At 36.6% G+C, this 24,084-nt stretch overlaps 1 protein-coding gene across 1 annotated transcript in view; it reads left to right on the plus strand.

Annotated features, from left to right (window-relative positions):
* LOC113151697 (receptor-type tyrosine-protein phosphatase gamma-like) overlaps window positions 1-24,084 on the plus strand; it is a 353,442-nt gene that overhangs the window by 84,633 nt on the left and 244,725 nt on the right. Inside the window, exon 2 of the mRNA XM_033325969.1 lies at window positions 201-317. Within this exon, the coding sequence (XP_033181860.1) occupies window positions 201-317 (117 nt within the window). The remainder of the gene's footprint in view (window positions 1-200; window positions 318-24,084) is intronic.

Here is a 24,084-nt window from a genome sequence, read left to right on the forward strand (position 1 = left end):
GAGAGTAAAGTTGTTATTCTTTGTTGTTGACCTTTGTTCCTACTGTGCATGCTATGAGGCAGCTTGTGTGGTAAAGCAGCTGAGGACACAGTTCGCTGTCATCCTGCCCAGCAGGTATCTAGGCAGGGCTGCAAAGTGCTGCTAAAGCTCTGCTGCTGTTTATGCTAACCCACCCTTCCCTGTGTTCTTCAACCCCACAGCACTGACAGGAAGCCAAGTCGAGTCTCAGGCCCCTATCCAAGGCTTTCGCAGGGCCACGGCCAGCGGGAGACGACTCCGGAGAGCCACCACCGAAGAGACCTATTGGGCCTACTCAGGTGTGTGTCTGCATGTGTGCTTGTGCACTTCCTTCTCTGTGACTGAATGTTTGCAGTAAAGAAAACTGTGGTGAGGCAAGTTGTCAGAAAATTTAGATCATTTAGAAATGACAAGTTACTTATTTTGAGAAATAAAGACTTCTTTCCAAACTGGGATGCCTTAGGTAAGTAAGTCCAAACGAAAGGGTCCTTAAGAAAATATTCTCTAATAAGAGACACCAGTGCTTTTCTCAATAGGGTTATTTTTACCCTAACCACAGCGTTTCACTGACATAAATGTAACAAATGTTTAGTATTGTAACCATGGCACATAATGGAGTATCTATAGAACTCCCTGCTGTGCATACTGGCAGGTAAAGCAGGGACCTATTAGGTCATGCATACTGTATGACTGATAACAACAGATTGTAATATCTAAATAGACTATCTAGACTATTATTATAGTATCATTAAAAACTGGCTTTTAAAATATACCAAAGGTTTAAAGACTTGTGCAACTCAGTTAATTTAGAGTTTAGGATGTTAGAGATCTCGAGCACAGCTTTAGGCCTAGTTATGTGGTTCATAGCATGCTGTGTGTGGGTGTGTATGTTGAGTTACTGTATGTGCCACTGTCAATGCAATGCGTTTGTCTTCTTGTTTCTTGCTCTATCTTTGTCTTCCTCTCTCAGCTACTCTCCTCCTCATGTCTCCTCAGTGCTCATCTGGCCTGAAGGTGTCTCCAGGCCCTTTTTTCATTTTACTAGTGCTTCAGAAGAGAGGGAAAAAAAAGACACTTCCACTGTCCCTTTAGAGCCTTTAGTTTTTCAGAGGGGCACCATTAATCTTTCACCATGCAAGTGATGCGAGCCCCGGGCTACAAATGATCTTTTAGTTTATTTATTTCAATATTTCCGCTTGCTCGTCTAACCCTAATTGGTTGCCCGTTGTGCCTGCGAAAGCGCAGGAGCTTGTGGGTAAAAACAGAGCCGGTGACAGTTTCAGTTAGTGTTGCTGCTGCTGATGCTAAGATCTGCCGATGCACTCCTGCTGTCTCTTGCACATGTTTGATCAGAGGTCTTACATAAGATGCTGATGTAATGGTGGGCAGGATCCAGGCAAGAGAGAAAAACAATAGAGAGACACTAAAATACTAGTGGGTATTTTATTTTTATGCCATAGTACAAACCACCTAGTAAGAAATAATTATTTTTATTTCATTATTTGTCTTATAAAACCTAGATCATATTTACCAATGTTATGTAATACTAGTACAAGACTGGGCTTCTCAGTGCTGTCTGCTAGAAGTTTTGAAGTTCATCCTAAACTGAACAATCAAAAGCATTGCCAAATTAACCTACAAGGGGGTCCTAGAAATAGATTAGTTGTTGGAGCCCAATTAGTCCACCTGAAAACAACCAGTATATATAAAATCACTGAGATGACTTGTGACTTGACATGAACTTGACTGGCAGCAATTTTGACTTTAGAGCTTTAAAGATATGTTATACATATTATTATATATGAAAATTGGTATACTCCACAATAGTTTCATAATAAATGGATAACCCAAGTTCAATCTGTCTTAATTAGCGTGTTCCAATTGTGTCCTCCAGAGGTCTGGATCCTCCAATCAGGACCTCAGTGGGACATGACTGTTCTGCCCTCTGCCTGATCAGAATGATCTGATTAAAACCAGGCACAGTGCTGACAAATCAAGAATTAGCTGGCGACAGTCCTACAGTATACCACCCTAACAAGAGATGGTAAAAGATTCACCCTGTACAACAATATCAGAGCAGGATCACAATTAATCTGTGATGTACAGTATGCATGCCTCATTTCCCAAGTGGAGTCTTTTTTTAGTTCTTCAGGAAATTATTATAGCACTGTTAATGTAAATAAACTAAATAAAAAAAGATAAAGTAGGGAGTATTCTTTTTCGTATTTATTTATTTAACTTAATTCTGCAATTAAAATCAGTTTCTTAGCATCACATTTGTATTCTGCGTCAACTTTGGATGAATTTGGTCACTATAACAGGTCACTTTGTTACTTATTGCAACAACATGGAATTTGCTGCATCTCTGACTGAAAGATAAAAAATCGGAATAATATCCTGAAAATATTAAAACCTGTGCCGATACATAGTTATACTATTGCTGAATTGTACTGGAGATGGTGCTTAGAAATATTTACCTTTTCTTCATCTTCATGGGTGAAATTCAAAAAAGTGCTCGGCTCTGCCCAATGAACAAATCTGGACAGACATCTTAAACAAATTACTCACTCATATTCTAGTTTATTTCTACTAATCTGTACTGTCATTGACCATTTACCAGTGTTATGATGTGATGGTGCAATGAAGTGAATCAAGTAATCAATGAATCAAAGATGATCACTATGACTATAGAATTTTCTAACCCCATAAAAGTAATGTACAAATGTTATAAAACCTTATCATGATATATGTTTTCCATTCCAAATAATTATGGGTGCTTTGTCATATAAGTTTAAGTGGCCACCTTTTCTGTAGGGGCTGAGTGTGCCATTTTAAGGTCAAACTGATTGGCTCTCGCTCCTTGCTGGCTGGATAAATTCTAGAATGGCTCATTTGAAAGACTTTTTATTTCTATTCATAATATGACCTGCGTGTTGATATTGATAATTACATACCCCCCCATCTTCCACCATTTCTATACACACACACACACACACACACACACACACACACACACACACACTTGACAGGAAATTAATTTTTTAGATCTGAACAATGTCAAGGCTCGCTATCGACAGAAGAGGTGAATCTAATTTGCGCGCTCCTTGTCCAGCCGTTTTACAATTCACTACCATTTACCATCAGAGAGCTCTAAGGCTTTTGTGCTGCAGCCTTGAAATGGGTAAATGATAATGGAAATTGATGACATGCTACGTACAGAAATTTAACTCACAAGTGAAAGCAGTTTTATTAGCCGGATAGGAAGTGGTGTTTTATTTTCTTTCTTTCTTTTTTTTACGCTAAAAATTTAAATGCTTTCGTAATAGAGCATTAAATGTGTAGATTTGCTGTTTAGATATACAAGAGGGACAAGACACTGTCCTTTACTTCTTTTGTATTCTACATCAGGAAAGTATACATGGATTCATTGTACTGTTTATACATATGTAACATAAGCTTCATACCAAATTCTCAAACAAAAATTATTTACAACCCCAATTCCAAAAATGGTGGTGTAAAATCCATATATAAAACAGAATGTAATTATTTGCAAATCTCACTAACCCATATTTTATTCACATTTAAACATGGATGGATAATATTCTAAAGTAACATATTTACTATTTTCTAAAAGCTCTTATTGCAGTGATACTCTATGGCAAACATGCTTTTTAATCCTTCCAGAAGTAGTTGTGGAAGGATGTGGGAATACACAAGTGTCACACCACAGACCTGAGTGTGACAGCAGAGTGTTGCATATGCTTAAAGATGTTCGTCTCATCCCATGTCACTGATGTATTTTATTTTATTTTTTATTTATCCAGACGACAAAATTTGTCTAAACTTAATCAAGCTTAGACAAGCTAATTTTCATGTCTGAGTGCATAAAAGAAACAAGGTGCAAAGGACAACATTAGATGGGTTATTTGGCTATTATGACAACATGTACAAATTTGAATTATAATACCACTAAAATACAATATAATAAATATAGGGAACTTGTACACAGTATTAAAAATCATAAACTCTTAGACATAAATTGCTTTTGCAGGCTAACATGCCAAATATTGAGTGTGACCTCTGTAGATGAACATGGAGAGGTCAAGGATAGAAACACAAGTGGTAGATCTGTCAAAATCTTTCTTTTTAATTTATTAGCAAATCTATATTCTGTTCAATAATTGGATTTACTTTCTGTATTAATGATCACTTTATCATTTTAAACATAAGTAACATACATTACATAAATACCAGTTATTTAGGGGGTGTAAGTGGTTCAGATCATTTGCGTTAATAAACCATCAATCAAAATGTAGTTTTAGGCATTTAATTGTTTAGACAGCCTGTTTCTGTGTGTTGATAAATGCTTTATAATGTATTCCAACTTTAAATCACAATGATTTCATTAATGACCATTTACTTCTTATTAGTTAAGTATTTCTGTGAGCTTATCTCAAGCAAGGGCCATCTTTGACCTGTAAAGCCTTTACAAAGCAGATGAGGCTTAGTTACCTTCTCAACATAAAAAAGAAACAGTGATACTAAACAAAGTAGAACCGTACAACTTTACAATTGATATAAACTACAAAAATAAGCCACTGCAATCTCGTCTCACAATCTCACAAAAGCAACCAAATGAACATTCCCAAACAAAATAACTGCCTTATCTTAACCAATGCCTAAAAGCATTTCCAACTAATGGTATTCTAAGAATTTTGCACAGTCCTGTACAAACTGTGAATAAGACAGACTTGAGTGGAATTGTATAGCTGGTAACTCTGCACTGTCTTTAACATTTCTCTCATATATAGACATCTAGCCAATGTACTGTGTAATGTATCTTTTTGACACTTACTGACAAAGTAAAGGGATTGCTGAAGATGTCTGTAAGAGAGTTGAGAATGAGAAGGAAAAGCTTTTCTGCAGTATGCTACAGTTCTTTTAGAGGTACTGTGCAGGAAAACAAGAATATATTTAATAAGAGGATCAGGTTTCACCCTTCCCCTGATGGCTTGAATCATTGCTTTATGTGTTAGGTTAGACAGCTATATAAAAAAACATTTTGAGCTGTTAAATCTTGTCTTGACTCTTTCACATGAGAGTTTAGAAATTTCCTACTGATTGTTATTGTGACCATTTTAAACTTAAATGAAGAAGAAATGCTTTTCTCAAACAGTGTTTTTTCTGTCAACACAATCAACCTTGCAGACATTTTCAGTTACACCTACAGCTAAATAATTAAGTTTTTTTTCCACTGTGCTGCTTTATGCTTTGTATTGAGGCTCTAGTTTAAGGAGGAAAATACAATATAGTACTGTCCCACATCTAGATGACTGAAATGCACTGAATCCTTATTAATTCTGGCTCTGTTCTGTAGCTAACTGTGACCTCTTACCTCTGTTTCTACTAGGGAGAGGGCCACATGAATCCAGCATTATTTTGAACATGTCATTATCATTGTCATTGTTATTATCATTATCATTACATACTAAGATGAAAGAATATTGATTTTGTTACCTTACAGTTATAGTGTTTGCAACTACACTGTAACTATAAATGTAATCCCTGTAGTCACATTGCATATTTTTTGCATGAATGAAGTTCTACATTTATCAAAGGAAAGCAAGTCACAAGGAAGTTGTCGGAGTAGATGTCGGGCAGATACTGTGTAGGGCTGACAAACCCAAGACATGGGTTTGAGTCCACAGGTCCATGTAAGGTCAGATTTAGGCAAAACAGCACTTGGGATATGGTTATTGAATCATTTTCTGACCTTAACCCAATGATATAAGTGCCTGAACCCAACCATTTAAAAAGGTAATACCATTTATGTCAGACAACTGGATATTGCACTGCAAGATTTTATATTTTTGTGGAAAACAGGATGTAGTAGATTTTGGTCGTTAAAAGTTGAGACTGGGTTGTTTAAGCTTAGTATAAGTATAATTTGCCTGTGTCTATATATATATATACATACATACATGTGTATATATACAGTGACAAGAAAAAGTATGTAAACATATATATATTCTGTCTCTTTATATTCCTGAAATGCCCTAAAATGAGGGTACAGACAATATTGTCTTAATAAAGTTGCACCAACATTTTATACAGTTTCAGTAAGTAGGTTATAATATTTATAGTTTTTGAAGCTTCTCAGGCTGTATGATAGTCACTCATTTAAATTACGAATGGGTCTGTGTTTGTCATCTTGCACACAAAGACTGCATGGATTTGACGACCAGGCAGCTCTGGAAGGGGAGGAAATCAACTTAATGATATTCACATTTAAAAGTCATTTAACAAATGCCTTAAAGCGCGTGTTAAAGTGAAACACAAAGTGCAGTGGCAATCAGGGCCAACAGAAGACAGTTAAGAAACAGGAACAAAACTATTTTTGTATAATATATATATAATATTTGTGTCTAATACTATATATAAGCAGAACTTTATGGAAGTACACTGAAAACTGGAAGAAGTATCGTTTTGTTATTGTTTGTTGTTATTTTGCTTCCTTTTCCGTTTGCTAAGATTTGCCTACACAGAACATTAACTCAACATCAACTTTACTTTCTTTTTCTCAGACTAACACTTCCAGAAACAGATGTTTAACAGCTCCTTAAAATATTATTCAGATCAACATCATCTTTATTATATTTGAACTGTGGGGAATAATTTGTGTAATTTAGATGTGGATTTAAAAATGCGATGAGAGACACTAAAGTGTCTACTTCTGTGTGTGCATGATGATTAAATAAATGGCAGCAACCAATTAAGCTGTGTAAATTGTAAGGGATGATGCATTGTATGAGTACTCTCTGTGATTGCGTCATTGGCTGCGTGTCTAATGGAAGTTCAAACCAACTTGCTCTGTACGGGCTTTGCAGTCAGGAAGCACCTATAAATACTAATGTCTATAAAAAATGTGCTGTTAAAAAAAAGTTTAGTTGAGTTTGCAGATACTAAAACTTCTAGTCAAGTACAAGAAAAGTAAAAACAGAGTTTAAAGTAATAAACAAAGGGGAATTAATTGCCCAGAGCTGCAAGCATTCAAGGACAATGGTACCAGCTCAAATCACAGCAATCTCTATTACCCAGAGGCACAGAGGGGAAATGCTGCTTTAGCTATTGGAGATTGGGGAATCAATATATAAAACAGAGATGGATAAAATATTATAAAAAGCTATAATTTTAGTGGTGCCTCATGGAAGGTCATTAGCTGCTACAATAAAGGCTTTTAAAGATTTTTTGTGAGATGAATACTCAAAATTTATGGAAAGTTTTGCTCTTCTGCTATCTTCTTTGGTGACACACATATAAAACTTGCTGCTTTGTATAAGAGGATTTTTAAAAGTGTATCGGGACATCAGTTTTGACAGTAATTTCCCATAATGTACTCCGAAGTGTGTTGGCCCGCTTTGCACCTCCAGGCATCTCCAGGATGTCGTGTGCAAAAGCAGAACCGGCTGAGTTTTTATCCTGTGTGAAGTATTTTGATGCACATTGTTTTCGTTGATGGGAGACATAATTCAGCGCTGATGGGAAAACCAGTGAGACGGATGGAAATGAAGTGCAGAAATGTATTTTGGCTTGAAGGGAGGCACAGAGGGAGGGAGGGAAACTAAGAGGGAGAGGACTGAAAGATTTAAAAAAATTGGGCTCAACTGATAAATAAGGTTTTATAAATGGAGCTTCTATGAATGGAGATAAAAACAAGGCTGCTCATTAATATGTATGGAATGAGAAGAATAATTAGCACACTGAGCCCCTGCAGGTGTGTGGAGAGAAGGGAATAGTTGACTTGAGTGAATGCTGTGATCAGATGATTGAAGAACAAATTTAACAGTTTGGCTCTAGAGGAGTTTTATATATAGAAATTTTGAGGTGCTGGTGGGGCAAGCATATAATATTCTCCAGCAAGAGAGCTGCAGTTACATTTTCTTTAGTAGTTTGGATAACATGACATATTGTGGTCGAAATACAACTTCCACCTAATTAACACATTGTTGTAATGACATTACAAACAGCAAACACACACACAGAATTGCAGTATTTTGATTGGTTGAACAACTTATAGTAGAAGCTGCTCTAGAGTTTATTATTCCACAATATGATCATTATCTTCAAAGTTTATTCTCAGGCTTAGAAAATAAAGTTAGTTTCATCTGGAAATGTGAACGTTTACAATAATGTCAACTGGGCAAACACTAGCTGCCAGTAAAGATTCTGTGTCACCAGGGGTGAAGTGAACTTGTTTGTCTTAGCTGCTGCAAATTGCTTCTTATTGTTTAATTAGACATTACCTTTCAAACTCTTTGCGATTGTTTGGTTTTATGTTTTGTTTTGTCATATAATTATGTCAAGGCCTTTAGAATGGTGTCATGCTTTAGTATTATATGCAAAAAAAAAAATGTAAAAAATTGTCCCCAGTGACAGTAAAACAAACAGCCAATAGACACTCAGAAAGTTTTAAATAAGACCATGCTGAGATCCTGTCCCACCTCATACTTTTCCACTTTTGTAATATACAATCAGGTATTCGTGTTGTGTTGGTGGCTCAAGCTTGGTGTGTTCTGTTTTTAGATTTTACTGCTTACCTTTTTTTAACAGGAGATTGAAGATAGAAAATGGTATCCTGTGCCACAATCTGCTACATTAGGCTATGTGAATTACTGTATAATTTGTAGTGAAATTGAGGAAAGTCAACATCTCCAGTCTTGCAACCTCCAGATTGGTTGCATAACAGACATCTTGTTGGGATTAAGACGACTGCAGATTGATTCTTAAAAAACACAAAATCACATCACCAACTAGTTAACAATTATTGACGGCAACTAATCTGATTGCTGATTTCATTCTAATTAGTTGACCAGTTGTTGCATCTCTAGTTCACTTTAATTTTTACTTTTTCTGTGGTGGTCGAATTCTAAAATTACCAGACTCACATACTAATTCCAGTGAAATCAGGCAAAGAACAGTGACATTACATTGTCTGTCTTAATCTGGAAAGCCCAGTTTTGTAGGTTATAACTTCACCAGCACCAGATGTATTTATATCTCCCATGGATATAAATGGTCCCACCTTCCGTTTCTTCTTTGTTTCCTCCATGTGTGCTAACAAATTCACTGACAGCGTGCCACAGTGAAACATTAGGTGTGAACATGTGGGAGAAGGGCTGACAGGGGGTGAACACCAATAAGAGAAAGTGAAAATAAGAATGAAGGGGGTGAGGACAGATGGACAACAAGTGTGAATCTTTTAATTGATTGCGCTGTGTTTAATTGAGACTGACTTTTAATTCTGACCGATATTTCTATTCTGTCACTGAAGTAGATTTTTACATTTTGCAACACAAACATACTGTGTGCTGAAATGCACAAGTGTTCATTCTCTTTTCACTGATCTTCACACAGAAGTAAAGAGCAGCTGATTTACCTTCTCAGTACACAAAGCCAGCCACCTACTTCATAGGCTATTTTTATCTGTAAAATGGTTTATAGATTTTAATTTTACTATTCTCTGAGACCACTACTTTGTGTTGGGAATCTCAGTTTGCTCCTGTAATGTAGTAGCACGGCCTCCATGCTGCTGTAGCTGATTTTTAACTACTGCCATGTGCCATTTCAGTATTGACTTTCTTACTAACAATTTTGTCATTGTAGTTTAAAATCGGATCGAACTTGAGTCCTCGCAGCCACCAGGAGGTCAGAATTAAATGGATGGGTTAACAGAGTGTGTGAAGCCAGCATCAACTTTAACCATGGTGTTTGTTTCTCCACCGTATTTTTGTTTTTGTCAAATGATTCAACTTTGTACCAGTTTTGTAAGGCTGTCAAGACAGTCAAGCTGGGTTTACTGTATCTCTGATGGGTCATTTAAAGACTGAAAGACTCTAAAATTAAAAGTAACAGGACCTTTGAAACAAAATCTAAATAAGTTAACATGGGCAACCTGGTGGCTCATTGGGTGTGTCCTTAAGCAAGACACTACAAGTTACTTTCCACTGCTCCCCACAGGGGGATTTACATTTACATTTAGTCATTTCCGACCAAAGCGACTTACAAGGGTAGGCAGGGTAAGCGTAAGGAGGTCTTACCGAAGGTCCGCTACTGGAGGGCAGTGGGATGGTGTAATGGCAGTGATATTACCACTACACTAACCAGCTGCATGGTTTATCTACACAAGATGTCTTTTACTCACCTCTGGATGGATTAAATGCAGGGGACAAATTTCATGTACATGTGACATATGACAAATAATGGCTTTCTTCTTATGTTTGATTGTTTATAGGTTTAGTAATGGAGATTCTTAAGCATTTATTTCATGTACAATTTACAGTGCTACTAACAGATAATATGGAAAGACTTATCATACTTGTCCACTGAAGGCCTGCTGACTTATTATTATAGTAAGTGCAAGTATTCAGACATGAGGTAAAATTATGAGTTCCACAGTTTAGAAATATAACTACAAATAAAATTACTTAATTGAAAACTACTTAAAGCTACAATATGTTCTTGAATACATTGTACTATAAATATGTATAAAACCATATGGGAAAAGATGGTTTTGAAGCCTCACAGATCAGCCTGGCTGCAGTGCAGAGAAATTCATTGCTAAATATGCATTGCTATTAGTAATTATTAAACTTTAAATACAAATACAGTATTAGCAACAAAAATACATAAAATATCAAAAGTTAAGCATAAAGGGAGTATGGTTTTCACATAAAGGCAGTTTTATTTTCAGGTTGTATGGAATCACTGAATTTTCCTTCTGAATACATGGATCTTTTCTATTAAAAAATAATTAACATTAATGAAAGGGAACATAAAGTAAATATCACAGCATTTGTGGAGGTGGGTAGATAAATGTGTTTGTGCATAGTTTAAAAAGTATTCTACAACGGCCTCCCTCTTGGTCTACAGCTGTAATGGAATGACCCAGCATTGCTGACCGCACATGCCACTAAAATGGGATCCAATGCACATCTGCCACTGTAGCCCTGCCACATAATTGTTCAATTTACTGTACAGCCAATATCCCTGTGCCGTAATTAAATATGACTTTGTCCTGTTTGAGAAATCTCTTTGTTTTATTCTGCACTTTACAGTGGAGAGAGGGAGAGATAGAGGTGAGAGTAAGAGGTGAGTAAAAGACATCTTGTGTAGATAAAGCATGTAGGTCACATTGAGCTGCTGGGCTTCTGGCAATGAGATCTTAGTTTTTGACATTATTGCTCTGCTACACAACCATTAGAGAGAGGGGGACAGAGAAGCGGTTGTATCAGCGCTGGGACAAATCCAAAGAACACAAGCTAATTGAAAGCACTTCAGAGTTCTATAATTTTAGTACTTGGTTGTGGTTTTTGGTTACAACAACATAATTTTACATAAAGTTACAACAGTTCCCTTTGTTCTATTCAAGGGACATGGGTAAACAGGACTCACAGCATCACGTGATTTATTCAAGAAAAGGCCTGGCTCTGACTTGTCTTAGGGAACGACAGGAACTTTTTTAACAATCTCCATCATCATCATCTCATCATACAATAATGTATGAATGGATAGTATTAGTATTAAAAGCTAGATTTTACATGTTTCTGTTGGAGCGAAGGAACAAACAATATAATACAACATTCATAGTCTGCCTGCACAAAAACGTCCAGGGCTGATTTTTAATAGCAGTCCAACCATACTGTGAGGGCAGAGGGAACTGGATTTTATCTTTCATGATTGCTCCTTCCTTGTCTGGCATTAAATGTATTTCTTTATTTAGCTGACCTGTGCTGCACACACTTTACCTTAAATCAAGTCTTCATCTCAAAAATGATTCATTCACATTAGGGGGGCTTTCTTTGTTCCCACAATGTGACTGTGTAAACAGATTTACATAATTTCACAGAATCAGTAATAAAAGTACATAGATAATGCTAAACATTTTGAATAGCAATGTAGTGCCCTAGGCTACATAAAGTAAATGATGTAATTGTTGGACAATGAAAAATTAATAATTTCACAGTCTGTGCCAGTTTAGATAAACATAGTCAAAATCATGATCATCAATGCAGATATCATGATGCTTTGTGAGTGAAGTGTTCAATATAGCCATCACTGGCCTTAGTGTCCCATACATACAGGATGTAAACACAAAGATGTTCATATTTAAATGTGATTTCCTGGAAATATTGGCTGCTAATTTGATCCTCACAGCTAAAGGTGCTAGCATTTTAGCATGAATAAATCATTAGCACATTAATTTTCACACATTAGTCTAATGAGTGTGAACAAAAGAGGCTACTAATGTGGAGACTGGCAGCTTCTACCATTCTCTCTATACTGCTTATGTTATAATGGTGATTGTTAGAGTTTAACCAAAGCAAAATCTTCATGCCTACTGCTACTTTTCCATAAAGCACAGGGCCACTGTGGTCACTCAGTAGAGCCAGGTACCATCTTTAACAGACTTTACTGCATTTTTTAAAAGCAGAACACGCAAAAATCTTATCTAAAAAAAAGTTATTTATGTCAGTGATGGAATAATCTCTTGCCTACATGTATGTAGCAATACCTCAATGTAACAATCTGTCATTATGTGAAGTTTATACAGCAAACCATTCATATGTCCACTGTCCTTATGTATGGTAAGTCCTCTAAATTTGTCACATTTCAATTTCCTTATTTTCAAAACCTTATACAACCTTACAACCTTACACTGTAAAGCGTAAGGTTGTAAGGTTGAGGGGGATAGGAAAGGTCAGAGGGTGTCTGCCTCCTGAACTAGAAGTGGTTCCACAGCAGAGGAGCCTAATAGAGCCAATGGAGAGAAGCTAATGTAGGATAAATATGATCTCGCTTTTGCTAATTTCAGTCAGAACTCTGGCTGTAACATTTTGGATTAACTGGAGGTATTAAAGGAGTTATTGGGACATCCTGTTAATAGTGAATTATTATAGTCCAGTCTGGATGTAACAAATGCATGGACTAGTTTTTCAACATCATTTTGGGACAGGATTATAATTTTACCAATATTCATTAGGTGGAAGAAGGCAGTTCTAGATATTTCTATAATGTATGAAGTAAAGGAGATTCTTTACAGGGTTTCTTGAGGCCAATACTCTTACTCAAGTCATCTAGGGTAAGAATGTGATTAGACATAATGTCTCTGAGATTTTTAGGACCAAACAAAATAACCTCTGTCTAGTGTGAATTTAGGAAAAGGAAATTGGGTTTTAAGCATTTTAAGTATGCATGGAGTGATTAATTGATTAGTTTCTTGTGGTTTCATAGATAAATATAGCTGGTTATTATCTGCATAGCAATTAAAATTTATAGAGATTTTCCTAATAATATTTCCTAAGGGAAACAAATATAAAGAAAAAAGAATCGATCCAAGCACAGAACCCTGTGGAACTCCGTAACTAACTTTTGTGTGCATGGAAGACTTATCATTAATATGCACAAACTGGAATCTGATAGATATGATTTAAACCAGCCTAGTGCTGTTCCTTTAACCCCAATGGCATGTTGCAGTCTGTGTAATAAAATGATCTAGTGTCAATTGGTGTCGAAAACAGCACTAAGGTCTAACAAAACAAATAAAAAAAGAATTCCATTGTCTTATGCTAATAGAAGATTGCAAGTGACCTTCACCAGTGCCTTACCAGTTCTGTGTCTGTAGATGTACCCAAAATCCTGACTGATTATAGCGATAAAGGGCAGATTGAATGTTGGTCTAAAATTGGCTAAAGCCCCTGAGTCAAGAGTAGGCTTTTGGACATTGATGTTTTACAGTATTTTACATTACTATGTGGTTCCTCCAAGTCAGATATGTTTTTGCTGAATTACTGAGATCACATTTTATGACAAATTAATTAATAGTTTCACTAACTTTCAGACACCACAGTGATGGACTGGTATAGACTCTGTTTTTGGGTCAGTGATTATAATTGAACTTCCTCACTTTCCTCTCTTCTGATTGAGTTGCTGCCACATTGCTATTGAATTACATTGGCTCTTTTTTTGTGGCTGTAAAGGAAGGTACACTCATGTCCTTCTGCTTCGGTACCTTCTTAGCTCTTCCTCCATTGTATTCGGCAGTTGCACCTTCCGGCCTCAGGCAGAGGTGGATGGATTGACTAAAGAGGTTTCTGAAACTGAAACTGATTATGGTTTATTTAGAGCAGACGGCATGTACTCCAGGGCCATTCTTCATCACTGTGGCTGATAATATCCAGTCACCACACACAGCTATACACTCAAGGGACTGCATGTGTTGGACTCCATCTCATGCCTCTCCCTGCAGTGCTGCGTGTGTGCATGTCGGCCCGAAAAGATTCAGTGCTACTGTGTATTGGGATTGAGCATTGCTCTCTACCAGTTGTGAATTAATTTCCTATGAGCTAAGAGTCAGATTTGAACTTAATAGGGACTTAGATGTACACTCCTCCTCCCTGTCTCTCTTTATTCCACATCCATATTGCCACACATCAGTCACAAAGTTTGTTTGTGTGTGTGTGTGTGTGAGAGACTCTGTATGATTATTCTTCAATCTTTGACTTATAGTGAGCCAGGCTATGCCCTAGGCATGTGTGTATATGTGTGAGATAGCAGGCTGGGGCAGGACGCTGTGTCTCATTTATCTGCGGTTGATGTCAAGTGTGATTTCCTCTGCTGAGGGGAAATGATGCCTCTGCTTATTAATTATGCCTGAAATATTAAAAAAGACTCCATCAAACATGAATTATTAATTCATTTGGCCCAGATCATCTCAGCTTTTCGAGACTTGTCATACATCATCTGACGAGGCTGTGACAACATTGCAGAAGTGAGAGGTAGGGTGTTATATCCTTGTAAACACAAGGTGTGTGTGTGCTGGGAGTCAGAAGATGTGTGTATGTGTGTATGCATGTGTAACAGAATCTGCTTTCTGTCTCAAGACACAACACATACCAGATATACATGTATTAGAAATTAGTTTGTTCATTTTGACCTGTACTGTAGTACTCTGCAATAGAAAATTTATTGTGACAGCTGCATCTGGGGTTTTCTGCAGGTCTTTGTCCAGAATCATCTACTGTTGCATCTGACTGAGTGACGTCAGGTGCTGTAGGGTATAGTTACATCTGTCTAAGTTTTCAGTGGCTCTGTGACCAGATCTTATATTAGTCATGAACCACTTTCTTCAGAAAGATTTTTTAATATATATATGCCATTAAATCACTTGGTTATTTCGGTTGAAGCAGCTCTGGTGATACTGCTGACAGCGCTTATTTTCTTAACCTCATGTTTCACTAGTACTAGTATTGTTTCTCACCATTGCATAGTTTTCTCCTACAGCTGACTACATACGCTAGTGCATTGTCTTATCCTCTCATCTTTGTGTCATTCAAAAATAAACAGAATTTAAAACACATTAATAAACAGAATATAATTTGGTTTATGAAGTTCTCATAATGAAGCTCATGCTTCATCTTGCTTTCTATTCACTGATGTGAATGTGGCTGTAAGTAGGCTGCACAATATGAATGCTTAATTGACCTGGTTATATAGGAGTTGATTATGTCCTGATCATTACTGACATACTGAAGCTCCTATTGCCTCATATCATAAACATTATCATCATTCCCAAAGTGTTATAGACTGAGTTTAAATTCTATAATTCAGTTTTTGAGTATAGATTCTCACAATCCATTAATGTACAGTGCCTATAAAAAGGTATTCACCCTCTTGCATGTTTTATCCTTTTATTGACATTAAAAATAAAAAATGGTCAATAAAAGTTGGGGACTTTGACAAAAATATTTCAGAAAAATAGCTCACTAATGTCAAAGTGAAAACAGGTTGCTTAAAAGTGATGTCAATTAAATTAAAATATGTAAGGTGAAATCAGTTTTTGCATTAATATTCACCCCATTCAGGTCAATATTTAGTAGATACAACTTCAGCTGCAATCACAGCATGGTGTCTGTGTGGATAGGTCTCAATCAGGCTTGGACACTGAAAATGTTATGCCATATATCTTTGCAAAACTGCTCAAGCTCTGTCAGGTTGAGTGCAGATTGGGTGTGAACAGCCCTTTTTAAGTCCCACTACAAATTCTCTATTGGATTTTGGCCTGGGCTTTGACTCGGCCACACCAGAAGATTCACCTTGTTGTCTGTAAACCATTTCTGTCTAGCTTTCACTGTATGCTTCAGGTCTTGCTGGAAAACAAATTCATGTGAATGAATGAAAAACTTTCCTTAGAGTTGTTTGCAATTTTGGAATTGACTCTGGAATTGAAAACTGTATACTTCTATGTTTTTCTGTATATATTTGTCTTTAGTAGAGCCTAAGATCCACAAACAGATTAGAGCAAATCTTCTGTCCATAGCAACAAAAGAGCCATGAGATAGTATACAGTGTCAAGAAAAAGTTATTATTATTTGTCATAAAACGTGATCTTTATCTAAGTCAAGAGTATTAACATATATAATGTGCCTAAAGTAATAACACAAAAGTCTGACCTTTCATGTCTTTTTTTGAAAACAACCATAAAACCCTCAACTTGAGTTTTTATCCACACAAGAACGATTATGTGAGCCATGCCTCGTTAAAAAGAGATTTCAGAGGATCTACAATCAAGAATTGTTTAATTACAAAAAGCTGGAAAGGCTTACAAATTGATTTGAAAGACTTGAGAAATTCACCAGTCTACAGTTAGGCAAACAATCTACAAATGGAGACACTTTGGGACTGTGGCTAATCTACCAAGATGTGGGTGGCCGGTCAACATGACCAGTGAGGTAAAGAAATGACCCCAGGTGACAGCCAAAGATTTCAAGGCATCATTGGAACTGGCTAACATCTGTTTTCATGAGTCTACAGTAGGTAAAACATTGAACAAGCCAGTTGTTTATGGCAGGTCACCACAAAGAAAGCCGCTGCTTTCTAAAAAGAATATAGCTGCATGCCAGAAGTTTGCCAATGAGCACATTGACACTCCACAGCAGTGTTGGCAAAATGTTTTGTGAACTGATGAAACTGAGATTGAACTATTTAGAAAGAACACACAGCACTGCATGTGGTGTAAAATGGGCCTTTTGGAGTGGCCATTTCAGAGCTCAGACCTCAACCCAATAGTGATGCTATGGAATGACGTGAAGAGAGCCACACACAAGACATCCAAAGAATATTACAGAGCAAAAGCAGTTTTGCCTGGAAGAATGAGCTAAAATAAAAAATCAAAAAATTTATGCTACTCTGCGATGTTACAGAAGCTTATAGAAAGGATGCGTTGGCAAATATGTGCCATAATCAAAGCTAAAGGCGGTCTTACAAAATATTACTGTTTTTTTTTATTATTATTATTATTATTATTATTATTATTTAGCTTTTGCCCATTTTTTTTTCTTTCTTTTGAGGGTAATTTCCAATCTTTATGCATTTTTTGATTGTTTGTTAATATGTTACATTTCTTTTTAACATGATATTTCAGGAAAGTTTCAAGTGTAAGATGAAGTCAAGGATAAACTGACTTACAGTTTGGAGATCCAAGATCAAAGTCACTGATCTCAGGTCTGTTTTTTTTGTCTTAAACTCTAGTCTATAGCTTTTGTCACATATGTTGATTTACGTTTCTAATTTCTTAATACTTTCCAGTATTATATTTAATAGTGTCTGGTACTGTAGATGTAGATCTGCACAATGCCCTATGTTGACCACAGTATTATAATACATTTTTTTATTTCTCTGGAATAAATATTTCAATTAATATTGTAGAGGATTTAGATTTTACATGTTGTAAATTTCAGAACAGGATTGGCTTGTGAAGTATTACATAATAAAAACTGTCACATTAAGTTTTTGTTCTAGTTTATTTCAGTCTTTAGTACGTGCTGACTAGAGCTCAGGGGGAGCTCGGTCTCTTCCGCACTTCAGCCAATCTGGCCTGCTCTCCTGGATATCATTTATTCTGTGAGTGTGACATGACAGCCATGATGAAGAGACAAGTGCCCCATCACTCATCATGTAGTGAGACATAGAGGAGATGCGTGAATGAAGGTGCGTGCAAGTGTGTGTGTTAGGGTAACCTGAATCAGGCTGAGGTCAATGGGACTTTGAAGCAGTTTTTTCCACGTCTTCCCCATTCCTTTCCTCCAATTGTTTTTTCTGTCTACATCCTAATCCATCTGCTCTGTGTGTGTGTGTTGCCATGGCTCCATCAAGCCAAGGTACACACACACAAACACACACACACACAATACAATCACCTTTTAATTCCCTTTGATGTATTACTCTGGCAGGAACCAATTTTAGCACCCAGAATTGGGCCTTAAATCACCAAATCACCCCCTTTCACTGGTTCAGCCATCCATCAACCTGTTTCAGTTGAAAAGGGAAACAAAAAACAAACAACAATATACATCAGTGTATCAGCAATGTAAATAATTAGTATATACCACCAATGGCCAGGATAAATAATATATCGACAGGGACTGAAGGTTTTGTTTTAGCATTGATGGATGACAACTGTATTGCTGCCAAAAAGCATCTTTGCTTCCAGCTGGCTTTAAAATGTGTGTGTGTGTGTGTGTGTGTGTGTGTGTGTGTGTGTGTGTGTTTGATAATGTACTTGAGCCTATGCGCATCTTTCAATAAGTGTTTTTCTCTGCGTGTGCTTGGTTTTAGATTTTCCCCTAGAAAAGCACTACCTTTCCAGATCTCAAGAATTCCTAGAAAACGACCGACTGTTTTGAATTTGCTCCAAATCCTTTTTTTATATTTTTTTAGAATGGTGAGGCTTGATATTACCAGATTGTCCTTATTCTTAGCTTGACTAATTTCTCAAAATCTCACCACTTTTACCCCCTCTCACCACTCTTGCAGTCTTGAAATTATGCATACATCAAAACAGTTCTTTGAGGGTCCAGTCTGCAAGTCCACAGAGTGAACATTTGAATTCAACTGAAGTCTGTTTTTTGTTTTCCACCACATTTCATTTCACAGCAGCCCATTGTGTTAATCAGATGTAATTCTACATTTACATCTGCTGTCATTCCATCTATCTTAATCTGTCTCTGAACAGGCTTGGAGCAATGAACTAAAATGCACCCGGTGCCAGAAAAACCTATTAGTGTGTAGGTCACTGATAATATCCTGGAACAGAATTTCTTGAAACGACAACAAAGGCTTCCCCTCCTCCACATTCTACAACTGCTAGACACACAAATCACATTTAATGCAGCGTTCCTCTTTTAAAAGGCAGCTGCTGGGAACAACATCTATTTGGTACACATGTTCACACACACACACACACACACACACACACACACACACACACACACACACACACACACACACACACACACACACACACACACACAGACACACAAACACTCTATGTTTATCACTTCTATGTTTAGATGTGTCCTGCTACAGAGTGTCATTAGTGTTGGCCACCACACACAGCACCACTGCTGCTTTCTTTCCTAAGGTATTTTGTTGGTGATGTTTTTTAACTAAATTCAATATTCAGCACAGGCTAAATACATTCAAAACAATCTACAGTTCAACACTGGGAATATGTCACTTTAAGAGCTCAACACAAGGCAATGTCTGAATATGTTGCAAGGCATTTAGAAATAAAGTGAGGAAACATGACCAAATATTGAAAGATTCTGCAAGTGCATAAAAGATAACCAATTCCAGAACTGCAGAATGTAGCACAGGCAATAACAGAAAGCTTCCCAGTGGACACTGACAAGTGATTAGCTGGAACATACTTGTTGTTGCCATGGTGATTTATTACTGAAGATGACTATCACTGAGTGGCATTGGGGAATGACAACACTTGTTTTTTTTTTTTTCTTTCTTCTTTTCTTAAACCTTCTGATCATACAGTTCTAATATTAATACAGATTGATACTGGTTTCTTAATTTGCATAATTTTTTGTCTATTTGCACGTATTTTCTTAACTTACAGTGTGCCAGGCTCCCATGGCAACCATACTGTATACAATGTGTTTTACCGTTTTGGGAAATCACTGGAATTCGATTTTTTCCCCTGCAACATTACATCCAGTTTACAGAACTACAGAACTGGTATCTACTGGATCTGCACATACTGTGTGTGGTTGTAATACTCTATATTTATATTTTATTTTTTTACATTCAGCCTTAAATGAGAAAGCTGTGTTAAAATAATAATTAATAATTAATTAATTTTTTTTAAATCTGAGGGACTTAGAGGAAGAAGCCTTTATTTGCCATATGTCACATGTACATGTTACAATGAAACTTGTCGCTGCATTTAACCTATCCCCCTGGGGGGAGCAGTAGGCAGCCACATACAGCACCTGGGTAGCTAGAGTGGAGTGTCTTGCTTAAGGAAACACCTGGTGACAGTGACACTGTTCAAACCAGGAACGTTATGCATCACAGGCAAATGCTCTTCCCATTGAGCCACCAGGCCAATAAGAAGTATTACAATTCAATTTCAACAATATTTGGGGTTTCTGAAAACTGTTACACCCGTCATAGAAACCTGGAAATGGTAGATTAATTCTGTAGGATTTAGCAATATTTCGACATATTTCAACTCAGCATATACAGTATTTTAGCTGTCTATTTTTTTTTTTTTGGCCTATGTGCGCCCAGGCTTTAACACTAATTGTAAATTTGTGTTTCTAAACTCTACTTATAAACTATACTTCAAAAAGAAACCTTCTTATTGACTTCAGTCAACCTTTGCATGACTACAGCTGATGTCCTTAACGCTGAGCTCACTTGAAGTGTTGAAGGGGCAGTAACAGAATAATGCTTCATTCTCAGATAGATCCACAGCACTTTCTCTCAGAATTTTCACTGGAGCAATACAAACTGCCAAAAATAACATCAAGCTTTTTTGCTACAAAGCAAATTAAGGCTTTCTACTCATTCAAACCTAGAGACCCAGTTACTCTAGAGGCTGAAAACACTGATCACACTTCGCCCTCTTAGCGTCTCTAATGTCATTCTACTCTCATTAAAATGTCCCTGCATGCTGTCAAAAATCAACTTAATTGATTTTTTTTTGTGGAATTTCTATGTGATCACTAGATAGTTTTGACCCAAATAAAGTTCATTAGGTTTAGCTCCTCGAAGCACAGTGTGACTGCGTGAGCATGTGGACGGCTGCGCCTCCTTTTGCTACATCACGAAATCAAAGAAGTTGTTATTAAGGAGGGTCTGATGAGCGAATATCAAGGACCATTGATGTACCCTATGTCAAAACTTTGAGTATGAGTGTTCATGTGTGCCCTGAATGTTGTTTTTCGATTATAAGAAAACAGTCCTACTGTGACTGGTAGCAAAGCTTTGAGTTCAATAATTAATTTTTTTAAATGCAATTTGAAGAAAAAAACCTAAAACCAAATTTCTTAGGTCCTCACAAGAAAATGAAAAAAATCTAGACATCTAAACTAACCCTAAATATTTGAGTACAGACTTTTAAATACAGTTAAATACTTTACACTTTAAAACTTTATAGTATATATTTTATTACTTGCAAATATTGTATAGATAATCATATGTATTTTAGTATATATTTTCTACTGTTATTTCATAATATAGATTGTATGTCATCTAAAGTATATGGTACCTATCCTAAACAATAAGTGAACAAATGACATGCCAACCAAAGCAGTAACACAAATATAAATATCATATACTAGGAACTATAATCCAGGTTTCAGTAGAAATTGGTGTAGGCTGGAATATATTCTTTTTAATTTTTCTAATATATTATTACTTCCACAGAAATGATGTAATCTCTACCCTCTAACACTAACCTTAATCATGAGACAGCCCTTTGTATTTGTAAAGATCTACTAAAATACTTTACTAAAATTAGTTCACACACACAAAGATAAAGGTGGCAGCTGACAGAATGATCCCATTTTAACAGTCTGCTCCTGGTCCAGAAATACACACTGCTGAACATCACACAATGATTTTTGTTTCTATACCTTCTGAAAATGGATGCATTGTATTCTGGAAATGTACCAGTTTCTTGCATGTGCTTTACATACTCCTGTTTGTTCACTATGAAGTAATTAATAGTGAGTGATCCTTCATCTTTAAGGGCTGCAGTTACACAGCAATGCAATGACCGGGCGAGGGGGTTGCTGTCATGCACATGCACTTGTTCAAACACACCTCAGTGAGTGGATGTGTGTGTGTGTGTGTGTGTGTGTGTGTGTGTGTGTGTGTGTGTTTTACTTTCTCTGGCTATCAACAAAGCACATTTACTCCCACAGATGACCCCAGATGCTGTAACAGGAGGATAGGATTATCCATTGCTCACAAAAGCTTCTCTGCATGCAGAGCAAGTTCATCCCTACATTGCTAATCCACCATGGAGTTAGGATTAAACCTTCTCATCTACACTGAATCCTGCACAGTGGTGAAGCCAACGAGGCATCCCTGTGATGCTGTTATTGGTACACTGACTTACCGACATGCATGTTCATTTCTATGATTACCTGAAGATGGTGATGTTAGTGGCCCATAATTCAAACAATAGTCTCACTTTTTAAACTTTTTTCTCTTCTAGGCTAAAGCATTTGATTTCAGCCCTTTTTAATTCAGAGCATGGAAACCAATATGACCAGTTAATGCTGTGATGTGCTCTACGCCACACTCCCCTTCAGTGCATTTGATTTCATTGCATCAGATGGAGTGGATTGGTTTTGCTCAGGGCTCAGGGTTTCCTGTGATCAAAGTCAATCTAAAGCTCTTTGCTAGTGTCTGTCTTAAATTGATCCCACTTACCACAATGGGATCAGTTAGATTGAAACATCATAAAAACATCACACTTGTGGAGCAGACAGGCAGCTGAACCTGTTTTCATTTGGTAAGGAATGGGTTTGGTGTAGATGAGATTCAACAGAGTTTTCCGTCAGTATTAACCAAGAGGTTCTAGCAGAGGTGAAACCAAAGTGAAAGGATTTTGCTTTTGATTTTTCTGAGCAACTTAAAACCTAGAACACGCAATCCCTCACAAATGTTCAATATTATTCAATTTTATGCACAGATTGACAAGGAATTGAGTCAGACAGGCCTTTTCCTACACTTAAAAAAAAACAGTGTAGAATATAAGTTAAGAAGAAAGATAATTGAAAGGTTGCTGTGTGACAAAGTCATGGTCTTCTGAGAGTGGTTGGTAAAGCTAATGATAACTGTTCTACTAAATATCTGACATATGGGTAAACGAAATTACAAATAGACTACAAAATGTTTTTGCCTGCTCTAATAGTGACCCTGTTATTAAAATGTAGAAATATTTTTATGTTGTTGTGAAGCTGCCTACTTAGACAGCTGGTGCTGTAAAGGTGGCCATGTGTTGATAAGGATTTGGTCCAGTGTTGACATTTGGATTTTATCACACCTTGTTTTGAAATGTTTCATAAATGATGAGCTCAGTAAGAAAGCAAATAATTATGTTTTTATATTTATATGTGTTTTTTGTTTTTTTTCAATCACAGAACGACTTGATTTCAATCAGTTTGTCAGGTTAGGAGCCCAAGTGAAGTGATCTAGATTATTTTGACTAAGACTTGTGATGGAAAAGGCTTGGACACACTAACATTTGAAGAAGTGTAATATTGCAGCAAATATAATTTGTGTTAACTTCCAATCTGGTGACTTTTAAACCATTATTTGCCCATCAGACAATAGAAAATAAGAACAGGGGAAGGGAAGGCCACAACACAGAAATTGATAAATCTTATTGGAGGTTACATACTGTATGGATGGAGTAACATTTATTTATATTTATTTATTTATTTTTGGAATAAAGGAAAACACTGCATTTATTAACACAAAACTAGTTAAAAGCATACGCTGTGACTGCTTAAACAGTGAGTATTCAGGTTCTCTGTGTGATGATGTTAAAGTTAATCACATAAATATTGAAGGATGTTGACAGAACTTTAATAGCTTATTTTGAATTTTCAGTATAAGACAGATAGAGACAAGGAATAGATGGATGGGTCTGCCTATGAGACTTTATTTGTGAGAGAAAGAAAAGGCACACATACATGT

The sequence above is a fragment of the Anabas testudineus genome, chromosome 5 (assembly GCF_900324465.2).
Source record: "Anabas testudineus chromosome 5, fAnaTes1.2, whole genome shotgun sequence".
In the NCBI taxonomy this organism is placed as follows: Eukaryota; Metazoa; Chordata; class Actinopteri; order Anabantiformes; family Anabantidae; genus Anabas; species Anabas testudineus.